General features: G+C 37.7%; 1 protein-coding gene across 1 annotated transcript; it reads right to left on the bottom strand.

Moving 5' to 3' along the window:
* Positions 1–2,027: 2,027 nt before the first annotated feature.
* Positions 2,028–13,192, bottom strand: LOC593873 (sialin). Its single transcript, XM_030996263.1, has 9 exons — positions 13,111–13,192; positions 10,867–11,095; positions 10,307–10,420; positions 9,398–9,556; positions 8,586–8,720; positions 7,002–7,209; positions 6,043–6,190; positions 5,035–5,149; positions 2,028–4,324 (listed from the first exon to the last, which is right to left on the bottom strand). Exons 2-9 carry the CDS (start codon positions 11,047–11,049, stop codon positions 4,172–4,174), a joined length of 1,215 nt encoding a protein of 404 aa, XP_030852123.1. The 5' UTR covers positions 11,050–11,095; positions 13,111–13,192; the 3' UTR covers positions 2,028–4,171.
* Between the last annotated feature and the right edge of the window lie 466 nt (positions 13,193–13,658).

The raw sequence follows: 13,658 nt of genomic DNA, 5'->3' as shown, positions 1-13,658 counted from the left end.
GAAGAAGAAGAAGAAGAAGAAGAAGAAGAAGAAGAAGAAGAAGAAGAAGAAGAAGAAGAAAGAAGAAGAAGAAGAAGAGGAGGAAGAAGAGGAAGAAGAAGAAGAAGAAGAAGAAGAAGAAGAAGAAGAAGAAGAAGAAGAAGAAGAAGAAGAAGAAGAAGAAGAAGAAGAAGAAGAAGAAGAAGTATAGAAGAAGAAGAAGAAGTATAGAAGAAGAAGAAGAAGAAGAAGAAGAAGAAGAAGAAGAAGAAGAAGAAGAAGAAGAAGAAGAAGAAGAAGAAGAAGAAGATGGAGGAGGAGAAAAGGAAAATGAAGAAGGGCCAATCTCTCTCTAAACATATTACACTGTATTGAATATCACTTTCTTTAAACTTTCTCACAATCCTAACACTGACTCAAGATGCACCACACAACCACGTTCATCTTCACTATAAAATATATTACAAGTACCTTACCTCTTAAAAGTATAATTCAAACAAACTCTATTTTTTCTTCTTCATCATCCTAATGTCCCACTCAAACTCTCACTAAATTGTTATTTCTAGTTTCATAAGCCTCTATCTCTAGTCTGGTCAAAATGTCTGTTGAATATGTGACTTCCCTCCTTTTCTTTGACTAAACAACTTTTTTTTTAAATCAAACTAACAAACAGAAAACACCTCCACAACTCACTTGTAGCAAATATCAATATTTTTTATTTCTTAACTTTAAATTCTTAAATACAAAAGAAATTTTACAGGCAGCCTACATGTTCTGTGTTAGTATACATCACATAAATATGATGAAATATCATGAGCTATAATGGAACATATTTACACCTTCAAGTGTCTATTTGTTTGAGAAACACATATCAATTTGACAGAAAAATGAGGACTTACCCCTCACTGTTTTCATTGTATGATGGGGGAATATTTTTTCTAAATAAATCATTGCTCATAGCAGCACAGATGAGAGAAAAAACTTCCGCAATGAGCTTTTAAAAAGCCATCTGTTATATGTAATTCAATACATCTTTCAATGTTTGAGGATATACCGATTTTCCATCTCATAACCCTTGAACAATTGTGCAATATGTTATAAAATCTAATTAACTTAATAATACAACTTGGATAACAGAAGCATTAAGGAGGTAAACTGAAAAGTTGTAATACCATATGCAGATTTTGTTGCACTGCAGATACTCATTAAATTTCAAATCAAGTCCACACTAATCAAATCTTTAAAAGAATATTATCACTATTCAAACGAGAAATCTTGTTGACCTTGAAGAGATGGCACCCCACCCCAATCTTTTTAAAAAATCAAACAAAATAAATTGAACATTACAATTGTAGAGTGAGAGGCTAATTGTCTGTACATATTTCATACATCTTTCTAAAAAACTGTAAAAATATCAATTATAGTTGCAGTAGTTACCTAAAGCATTAACATCAATAAATTCTTAAATATCATATATACATGTAATCATATAAGACAGAATGTATATTGAACAGATATACATAATACAATATGCATCCTATGGATGTACAGTGTGAATCAAGAAAAAGGAAACCCATATGCAAGCCCAAATATCTCAAAAACCAAGTAAACTTGCTGAAATATATTTCAGCAAGTAAACTTGCTGAAATATATTTCAATGGGATGATAGACGGAAATTGTCATCTTTAATTTGATATGTTGCTCATCAACATGTGATCACGGATGACTGAGCATTGGACGTTTTCAAAAAGCATGCCCAAATCAGCCTTGCCCATGTTTGGGCTGACAGGTGTTCAGAGGTTGCATTCATCATGTGTGTGACTTCATTCATCTGGGATAGACTATTCAGCCAAACCTTGCGTTGACCACCAATGTCATTCAAAACTTGGCTAGATATAAATTTGTCATGAATCAGGAAATGCTTGATTTTATTGATCAAGGTGTCAAATCAAAGAAAACTGTATCGGCTACGAAGAGAGTATCTTGGACTCAATTTTGATGCACTGATTGCGACGATTCAAAGCGCTGAATCTGGGTTTCCCTTTTTGTGTGACCCACAGTGTAGATAGAAAACGGATCAATTAAGTACTAAATTATGTCACCTTAATTTGTTTCTCCTTCACATGGGCACTGTACAAACATACCGGTAGGACTTAGAGCTTAGAGTCCTATCCCGAGGACTGAGTACATTAAAATAGCATTACATTTTACACAGAAGATATCGAGATATGAACTTTAGGCTGGCATTATAGAGGACTAATAAATAATATTTCCACTATTTCACCAATAAAGAAAGTATAAGATAACTGTTGACCAGGAAACATTCTTAACATTTTAACAGCAGAAGATTTGCAATGCACGAAACCATCAAAAAAATCTAGTATTGTGATTTCATTGTTTTGCAGCATGAAACTTTCATGAATGTGGAGCACTCATAACATTTGTGGAAGTTTCTAGCACCTGAAGATGATCTTAATGAATGAATTTAGGACACCAGTACAGCATACACCAATCAGAAGATCCCACATTGAAAGCAGATAAAGATCAAAATAACAGATGGTTTTTACTCGTAACAGATAATCTTCAGGTTCTGGTTAAAAAATGATATTAGAATTAAATTAGTTGAATATGTCCTTAAGGTAATCCATTACTATCTAACAATGCATTAGAAGTAGATAAAGATAATATTAACAGATGGTTTGTAACAGATGATCTTCAGGTTTTGATACAAAAACAAAATTAGTTGAATATGTCCTTAATAATCCATTGCTATCTAACAATGCATTATCATTGCTGCCTTCCAGTTTTCCTAGACCACAATCACACTGCCTTAGAGCTTCCCTTATGCTGCAGTACACTGCAGAGGCAAGATAAGTGTCAGGCGCTTCACATTTCTATGACTACTCGGTGTGTCATCAGTAATTCTACTATTTTATTTTTCTTTATATGATACATAATGTATATGGTTTTGTTCTTATGATTACTCTGTATTTTTATTGTATATGCACGGCACCATTGTAAAACAGCCAAACAGCTGAACTGGGCTTTTACAAATAAATGAGTCAAATCAAATCAAATCAAATATCTTATAACACATAGATAAGTGAGTATGAGTAGGAACTTTGTTGTACGCATATATCTTCTAACCCAATACTTGCCATTCATTTTAAAGGTAACAAAAATATTTTCTTAAAGGTTGCAATGTCTCTCATTCCAAAGGAATGAGCTATAAATATATGATAGGACCAATAGGAGAGAAAAGACCACGGCCCCATCTTATAAAGAGTCAATATCAATCACAAATTATTTCTGATTGATATCTATCACACTATGTACATGAGAGATAGGAGACTACAAGCTTCAATTGATTTGGATCAATCACAACTCTTTATAAGACAGGGCCCAGATGTTACTGGCATAGATTTGTTGACGTAATCCTTCTCCTGTGGAATGAATAATGCACAACCTTTTCTGATTTATTTTGAATAAAAGAAAGAGTGTCTACATCATTCATGAGTAAAGAATTATGACAACAACACCTTTTCAAATTTTGTTATTCCTAATCACCTCATTAATTCCCATTCACCCTGTTTTCCAGTATTATTATCACTTTGAATTAAAAGAGTAATGAATGGATTTACAAAGCAATTTGAAAGCTTTCACTAATACCTGTCACTTAGAAAAAGCAAACAAATACAAAACAAAACTAAACAAAAAACAATTTGATGTTACGTTTCTGTCCTGAGGACTATAAATTATATCAACAATGTGACGAGAGTCCAGTTGATTCTACAAGACTGCGACGAGAGTCCAGTTGATTCTACAAGACTGTGACAAGAGTCCAGTTGATTCTACAAGACTGTGACGAGAGTCCAGTTGATTCTACAAGACTGTGACGAGAGTCCAGTTGATTCTACAAGACTACGAAGAGAGTCCAGTTGATTCTACAAGACTGTGACGAGAGTCCAGTTGATTCTACAAGACTGTGACGAGAGTCCAGTTGATTCTACAAGACTGTGACGAGAGTCCAGTTGATTCTACAAGACTGTGACAAGAGTCCAGTTGATTCTACAAGACTGTGACGAGAGTCCAGTTGATTCTACAAGACTGTGACGAGAGTCCAGTTGAATCTACAAGACTGTGACGAGAGTCCAGTTGATTCTAAAAGACTGTGACAAGAGTCCAGTTGATTCTACAAGACTTGAATTGCCGAGCTTTGGCTGAAATAGATGAGAGCACCGCCTACATTGACCAACGAGGCGACAATGAAGACAGGGGTCCAGCGACCTGAAGCACCAACCATTGCTGCAGTCAAAGGGCCTGCTGCCATGCCAGGCAAGGTTGCCTAGGAGATAGAAGAGAAAGGAGTATTGTATCATAGGTGAATTGCCATTTTGTCTAAAACTAGTTCGTCTACTACCCAATTAGTCTATTCCCATATGGTCTACACCCAGCCAGTCTACTACCCACATGGTATAATAATCATTTGGTCTAATGGTCTAACAGTACAGTATTATTAAAATGATGGAAATGAGTTCATTATACGATCTATCCACACTCATGCTACAATGCGCATCAATGACATAAAGCCTGACACTCAGCTTCATACGATAGGTGCACATAGCCTCAATGAGAGCAGATAGATCGTATAACAAATAAATTAAGAAATAATGTTAAACATATATTATTTGTTTTATGCAACGAAAATCCTAGATGCCTATTTGATTTTTAAATAGGACTCACTGGAGGATAGGTTGATGTCAATATTGACAGCAATTTGACCCAAGATTAGCAGGCATATATTAGTACACACTTGATACAAGCACACATCGCCCTATGTGTGCACTGTTGCACATTGCTTTATAAATATTTCTCACGTTGGACAGAACTGGAACTATAGCATACTTGATAATGAAAAACATGTGATGACATCAACAAACAAATCACAAGTGACTGCATTCAACCAAGCATCTGGTAAGGATGTCACGGTGGGTTGTCTACCGTAATAACATTTATTCCAAACATGGTGTTACATACATACATGTACATACTCACCAAGGTATTGGAGACAGCGAATGTGATACCTGCATGATTGGGTGCTACGTCGGCATGGTTACTCATGTGCCCTGACGAATTACAGCCACAAAGACCAAGAGATATTGATATGAAACTGCAAAGAACAATAACAACAACAACAATATTGTAGCATTAATACTGATGAGGCTCCTCCTGGTAAACAAGGCATAATATTATTATTATCATTATATCAGTATTATGCCTTTTAACCATTCAATTAATTTTAAAATGAAGTCTGTTGATATGATCATTGACTATCAAAGTATTGGTAGTGTGATACCGCAAGAACCATTTTACAATGTTCAAAGAGGTTTCTCATTTTTTGATGAAATAAATAGATGACAGTCACATGTTGCCTTTCTACACTTTTAATTTTTTTTCTAGAGTCTTTCACCGATTTCCTACTTCTAATCCATGCCATCTAAAGTCCCAAAACAGCTCAGACTGTTTTTTTCTGACGAGTCTTATGGACCTAATCCTGATTCGTACCCCAGGTTTCCTATCTTAAAATCTACACTCTTGACACTGTATTCAGTGAACACCATGTCCAGTCACAACTTCCACAGAAAACGCATCGTTTAACATCTAGTCACATGAGACTATTGGGGCATTGCAAGAAAGTTGCAATCAATTGCAAATCCCCAAAATCAAGCATAAGTCTTGCGATTAATTGGAAATTTGGAATTGATCGCAGCTCAACTTTCTTGCAACGCCCCATTAGTATAAAAGAGAGAAAGAGAGAGAGAGAGAGAGAGAGAGAGAGAGAGAGGAAGAGGGGGGGGGGGTTAATAAAAGGTAGATCTAGTTAACTCAATTAAATTGTTAAAACTTTAATTCTAACAAAATCCTAGGAAATTTAGGAGACTAGTGAGCGTTGCAAGAGAGTTGAGTTGCAATCGAGTGCAAATATCAGTTGCAAATTTTGCAACATGCAATCAATTGCAACTTTCTTGCAGCGCCCCATATCACTTGATCTTGTGGTCTTACCATACAGCTAAGACAAGATGATCTACAGAGCCGAAGAGGAATATGAAGAGAGCTGGTCCAAGGAGACCTATGCTCGTCATCAGTCTTCTCACTGATAATGTTGTCCAATGCTTCTGAGATATCAGATAATCAGCATAATGACCAGCAGCTGCAGAAGAAATAGATTACATACAATGATGATATTTCACTTTAAAGCCCCACTGTACTACTTGTAGCTACTTGCTCCCTCTATAGAAAAAACAATGGATAAGCGGTGCCTGTTGGTCTCCCATTATCCTCTTTTTCTTATGTTAGTTGAGAGCTGAGTTGATGAGATAGCCACATGTCAGTGACCTCACTGGGTGGTCTAATCCCTCCTGGCCAAACTAGTATGGACGGACTTTAACATCAAGTATTATGTGAACACCTTTGTATGCTTCATAATGGTATCATGCTCTCAAATATCTTTAATTCAATCAAATTCTCAAGTTTCTCACCATAGTTAATATGTGGCACATGTATGTTCAACATTTTTTTTCTTATATCAAAGGCATATATAAATTAAATTAAAAACAATTATTATAATATTGAATCTTTTTTGTATTCGTCAACAAAAAAATATATTGCAACATTTCAAGCAAAGTTATTATCACTCTGTCAAGTAAAAGATATGTTTTTTCTTGTTTACCTTGTGAAAATTCATTTTCACTTTCGCATTCATTTGGTCTCATTTGGTCTGTAATTGCCAATAATAGTAATGGCCTGTTTTAGCACAATCTTATCATGAAATTTTATAAGCATCTTCCAAATTCTACATGAAATAAGAATGTTTCATAAAAGAAAATGATGTTTCAGATATTAACAAAATTTGAACCAATGAAATTTGCATGATTTGCCAAGTATACTGATCCATGCTTCACATCAGTAACAAACTTCAATAAACAAAAACATACATAAAAGTGGGAAGTTTATTTACTTACCAACTCCAACTAATGAATTCATGACATAAGGAAAAGCTGTGAAACTGACATCTTGTTTATTAGCTCCTAGATGCCTCTGCAAATAGGTTGGTAACCATGACAACACGATGTAGTTTGACCAGTTCATGGCAAAGTGTGCTATGTAGATGGCCCACAGGGAGCGGTGAGAGATGTAACTCGTCCAATAAACGCTATTTGTTGTGTCAACCTATAAGTGAATACACATTGAACAAGCAAACTTTAGTCATATGTTACATGCCCAATTCACAAACATAGGGTTATAAGAAATACTAGCTAGCCTTGGTTGATCCAAGTTGGAGAGATATTGGCGGTCTGTGATTTACATGATTGCATTGGGTTGGAAGACAGAAGAGAGGGACTATTAAAAAAATGTTGAGGAAATCCATCAGTTGAGAAAAAAACTAGATGGAACTTCGACTGCGCGCAGTCGAAAATGATGCCTCCGTCATAGAGCAATTTTACAAACCAAAACAGAAGAAATTTTGCGAATTCAAGTTCAATTGTAATCCATTAACAGGTTCTCAGAATATTGTGATTACAAGCTATTTTTGCATACATAATGAGCCCATGACCTTTGACCTTATGAACCAAGAATCTACTCAGTTCATTGGCTCTGCAAGAAACATACATGACCTAAGTTGGCAGGAATCCATCAATCGGTTCTTGAGATAACGCGATCACGAGCTGTTTTTGCATACATAATGTGCCCTGTGGCCTTTGACCTTTGACCTTGTGACCCCCACATCTAATCAGTTCATCGGCTCTGCAAGTAACATACATGACCTACGTTTGGCAGCAATCCATCAATCGGTTCTTCAGATAACGCGATCACGAGCTCGTTTTGCATACATAATGAGCCCTGTGACCTTTGACCTTTAACCTCGTAACCCCAAAATCTAATCAGTTCATCGGCTCTACAAGATACATACATGAACAAAGTTTGGCAGGAATCCATCAACCAGTTCTTCAGATAACGCGATCACGAGAACGGGACGTACGTACGTACAGACGTACGTACGGACGGACGTACGGACGGACGGACAACCAGAAAACATAATGCCTCCGGCTACCTCGTAACGGAGGCATAAAAAAATTACAAAGTCACCAACATGACCAACTATCTGACTAAGCTTTGGGGGAACAAAAATTTGGCAACTCTAATGTTATATTCTCACAACTCACCATTCAATCTTTGGTTGATGAGAGGTCTGTGAGGAAAAATTCAGTTTTCCCTGCTGCCCTTTTTAGTGTATTTAACTGTTTATTTACCAGTTCCAATTTTAGTTTGTATTTGTCTAGAGCTTCCCGTTGATCTCCACTCCCAACAACATCACGCATGACATCATCCACTATACTCTTCTTGAACTATTGTCTAACCAAAAGCTTGTCCCCTCCAAACTTTCCAGATTTTTTTTAAAGGTGGCAATTTCCATGGCAAGAGACTTTGGCACGTTGCAAAATGCAGAGTTGTGTCGGTCATGATTCCATTAAGCAGCTGACCCACAAGCAATATTCAAAAATATTTCATGTGTGCAAGCGTTTTTTGTTTGACATTAGACTGACCTTTGGCATGAGAAGCATCTGTGGATCGTCTTCTGGTGTATCCTTAGGGTAGAACATAACCCATATCAGCACCCAGACCAAACCAATAGCTCCAAACACATAGAACATCATAGACCAAGATAGACGAGGACAGATCTGGGAAGCAGATAAACAAGAAAACACGATATAGATTACATTTGCACATTTTTTTGTACTTGTTGAGCATGGCAAGCGATTGTCATAGGAAAAGTCAACCCTAGGTAGAATTCACTTGAAAAGTAATCATGTTCATTAATTTGCATGTTCTTGAAAACTACACATGTATAAAGTGTGTTTCAAAGACAAATTTTCTGAAGATAGGTTCCTGAAGAAATTATCAACTATTGGAGCTATCAACAAAATAGAGTAGAACAATACATTTTGATAAAGATAATAACAGAGTTTCTTGTATAGCTCTCACACTTGTCACCCTCACTCCGATCTAGCACCTCGCCACCTACTTACATTTCTTAGACCTTCTACATATATGGCTAATCAGTCCTAGGATTCATGGCAGGGACAATGGTGCTGATTCCTATTACCCCCAGTAATTTGCCAGGTTCCCATTTACACCTGGGTGGAGAGTGGCAAATGAGAATCAATAACTTGGTAAATAGCCTTAGTGCCAGGTTGAGATTCGACCCATTAACTCTAAGATAGAGAGTCGGTGAATAAACGACTATGCCATGACAGTACCTACAAATATATCAACTAAATATAAACATGTATTTTTTATTCATTTAATTTGTAATGGGGGATGATAGTTCCCCCTTTAAATCATGTGAATTACTTACGACTGCAGCCACTGTTTGTCCGAGGGAGCCCAACCCCACTAGGTAACCAAATGACTTGGATCTCTCGTCTGTGTGGACATTGTGGGCAAAGATATGGAAAATTGTCGGCAAGCAGAAACCTTCTGCAAATCCAAGAATCATTCTGGACATCACTAGAATCTGGAAAGATTTACAAAATACATAATAAAAAAGGGGTTTCAGAATTCAATTAGTCAAATATGCCATTATTTCAGGCGTTCACTAACATGCAGTGTCAAGAATGCTAATTTAAACCTGGGGGATACAAATCAGGACATCATCATCAGATTAGGCTACTCATTACCTCATACAGGTTCAAATTGAATAGAATTATATTGAAATAGGTCAATGCAAGAAGGACTAGAGGCTATATTCACCATTTTAAATTCTTGTTGTATTTTTTGCTGCCCTTGAATCCATCGAATACATGCTCCTGTGTGCCTTGACTAAGCCCATGCTGATATTACTATGTGAGGCTCACATTCAACCTGCTTAAAATACCCCTATAGCTGGCAGCTTGATGATGTGATCTCTGATCCCCAACACAGAAAGGAAGAAAAGAGTGAGGCGAAGAGGGGGAAGAAGAAGAAGAGGAAGAAGAAGGAGAAGAAGAAGAAGAGGAGGAAGAAGGAGAAGATGGAAGGAGAAGAAGAAGAAGAAGAAGAGGAATAAGAAGGAGAAGAGGAAGAAGAAGAAGGAAAGGAGGAAGAAGAAGGAGAAGGGGAAGAAGAAGGAAAAGAAAAAGAAGAAGGAAGGGGAAGAGGAGGAGAGGGAGGAGAAAAGAAAGAACAAAAAACAAGAACAAGACCAAGAAGAAAAACAGGAAGAAGAAGGAGTAGTAGTAGTAGTAGTAGTAGAAGTAGTAGTTACTAAACATCATCTTGAACTCACAGTGAAAGAGCCTCCAATGACTGGAGTCATAAATGTGGACAGAGACCAGACAGCAACAGCTACTCCCAATGTCAGCTTTCCTCCAAACTTCTGGGCAGCCTTTCCTCCTATGATCTGCAAATACAAACATGGGAGGGGAGGGGGCATCAGAAATAAAAATAAAAATACAAGTGCAAACAATTAAATTTGTTGATTGATACTTTACTACAAATAAATGAAAATATGTGGCAGCTTATAAATAAATCACCCATGCCGAAGTCAAGTATCACTGACATATTACAACAGTAAGGTCAATGTAAGAAGATTGGTATTCTGGCCCAGTTACAGAGTGTACATGAAACTTCCTGCATGGAAGTTGCTGCACGGAAGAGCTGCAATTTGTTTAAACTTTAAAGGTTAACAATTATTGTACAATGTGAAGTCATCTCTCTTCACATCGACAGTGCTTATATGGACATTTCAATACCATGTACAGATCCCAACATATTTTGTTTGTTTTTTGTTTAAGTACCGGGTAAAAGAATAGAGGGTGATGCACTTCAAAGTATTACATAACATACCTGACTACTTATGTAACCATAAGCAAATGCACTGAGGATCCATCCTTGGAGTGACATGCTCCACTGATAGACATCAGCCATAGGTACAATGGCAATGGGCATGATCACACGGTCAGCAGCATTGATGAAGTTAGCCAGTGAACACAACGCCACAATCCGGAATGATTTGCTCATCTTCATCATGGCATTTGTGGGGGCTTTTTCCTGTCAAATCTATGAAAGATAGTCTCTTTTTTGTGAATGGAAGGAAAACAAAAATGATGGAACATTAGCGGATTATAATCACCAAGATGTATCAGCTTCACTTATTATACACATATACACTTGTGCACTTTCTCACAGGATTCACAGCAAACTGAAGCACAATACAATTGCATACCCTTGTGTCCAGACTGTCGCGCATGCCCGCACCCCACCCTCGGTACGGTATGCAATTGTATTGTGCTGCAGTTATCTACCGTAATGAGGATCGGAGACATTACGGTAGATAACTTCACACAGGCGCACCCACCCGCCCGCCCGCAACCCACCCGCCCGCAACCCACCATCGGTATGTACTTGTATTGTGCAGCGGTTTGCCGTGAAACCTGTGAAAAAGTGTATACTAATATAGACCGAAAGCTTCAGTCTCTATAATCGTCGGTTGTTCCACTGAGACTACGTCTGGCTCCACTAGACCTCCGGTTATAGAGACTGAACGACTGCCTATGCCAGCCTGTGTTGAACTTATTCCGCTAGATTTTAGCCGCTAGGCCCCTCCCACAAACTTGCCACGGCCGTATTGTTATGCCCCCAAAATCCCCCAAAATGTCATTTTACCTCGTTCATTTCCAATTTTAAATTAGGCCTAGGCTAAAATACATCGGTTCCACTTACTAACTTGATTGATATAATCCGTTTAATGGTCCCTTTTGAGGAAATTATCGGTCAAAATCGACATCCATGTTGAAAATCTTGCAAGCCGTGTTAAACTCTCGCTGCCGTCAATCTCATCCCTTCTAGTCTACGCCGAAGGCAAAATGATTATGAAGGAAAAACTGTGCGCCCATCTACACGTTCGTAATGGCGTTATCACAGTTTTTTCCTTCATAAAAAAAAACTGTGATAACGCCATTACGAACGTGTAGATGGGCGCACAGTTTTTCCTTCATAATCATTTTGCCTTCGGCGTAGACTAGAAGGGATGAGATTGACGGCAGCGAGAGTTTAACACGGCTTGCAAGATTTTCAACATGGATGTCGATTTTGACCGATAATTTCCTCAAAAGGGACCATTAAACGGATTATATCAATCAAGTTAGTAAGTGGAACCGATGTATTTTAGCCTAGGCCTAATTTAAAATTGGAAATGAACGAGGTAAAATGACATTTTGGGGATTTTGGGGGCATAACAATACGGCCGTGGCAAGTTTGTGGGAGGGGCCTAGCGGCTAAAATCTAGCGGAATAAGTTCAACACAGGCTGGCATAGGCAGTCGTTCAGTCTCTATAACCGGAGGTCTAGTGGAGCCAGACGTAGTCTCAGTGGAACAACCGACGATTATAGAGACTGAAGCTTTCGGTCTAATACTAATATCAACGTTTATCAGAAAAATACTCCAAAAATAACAAGAAAATTGACACGAAACAGGTAGTAAACATAACAACTTGTAACTTATGTCTTTATGATCTTTATTTGGACATTTATAAATATAATGAATAATTACTTCATTTTGGGTATGTTTTAGTAGGGTATCTCCACGCCGGAGTTACAGGTGAAATTTTGGATAGGTTTCAGAACAAGCGCCGATGATCCTTATTTTTGCGGACGCATCTGTCCGCGTTTACGAAGATGATCCTCGTTTGTGCAGAACACAAAAGTCCCCAGCATAGACTTACAAGTCAAGATGTTACTCTATGTAATTGCTGGTGCTGGTTTTTAATGACGGTGAATGGTTCATCGACATTGCCAATGCAGTGGCGAACATGCGAATGGCCTATGCCTTGGCAATGCCGCTTACATGTAGGCCCTGGCCATAGCCCTGGAGCTGGCCTAGCCCTATGCCTAGGCGAGTGGCTGGCGCGCTGGCGCCTGTGGATGGGCATGGGGGTGTGACGTGTGTGTGGCTGGGTGCGTTTTAGCTTAAACTTAAGTATATATCTCTATGGTTTGCACACTCAATGACCAGTGGCTATTATGCTGGTATCAAAAAGACATTTCAGAAGCTAATTTTAAATATAACATCGGAGAGATTTGCATATTTACCAGTTTGGCTTTGAGCTTGACTTTCTCGGGTTGAGCGAAATGGAAATTGTAGTGTCGTCAAAACGTCCAATCGAAAAGGAAAAACAAAATTGAAAATCCATGCAAATCTCATAGTTGACAGCTTTGAATGCTTTTAAAACTATCGAATGACCTTTAATACTGGCCTATACCGGACGAAAGCTAGATAATTCATTTCCCCTTTTTTACAGGTTCTTATGCAAGCTCACCTTTACATTAATTTAGGTAAATATAGTTTTTTCTTCTTAAATTTCTCTTGGGCACACTTTCTTTATCTTTACATTGTAATACCTAGAAATGCAACATAACAGTCGCTCTATCAATATGGAATGTGGTATATCACATAATAATGATACATTATCACCCGATCATTGTATTATACCAATTAGGAATTAGGATTTCATTGATTATATAGACACACTTAATTATGCACAAGCATCAGTCGGTATTCTCTCACTAACTTTCTGGACTTTTTTTCCCCCTTTTCTCTCAATAACACAGCTCGAAATCTCTTGATTTAGTTAGTTACT

Source organism: Strongylocentrotus purpuratus, unplaced genomic scaffold (assembly GCF_000002235.5).
Source record: "Strongylocentrotus purpuratus isolate Spur 01 unplaced genomic scaffold, Spur_5.0 spur5_scaffold_3, whole genome shotgun sequence".
Lineage (NCBI taxonomy): Eukaryota > Metazoa > Echinodermata > Echinoidea > Camarodonta > Strongylocentrotidae > Strongylocentrotus > Strongylocentrotus purpuratus.
This window is presented reverse-complemented; position numbering and strand designations above follow the sequence as displayed.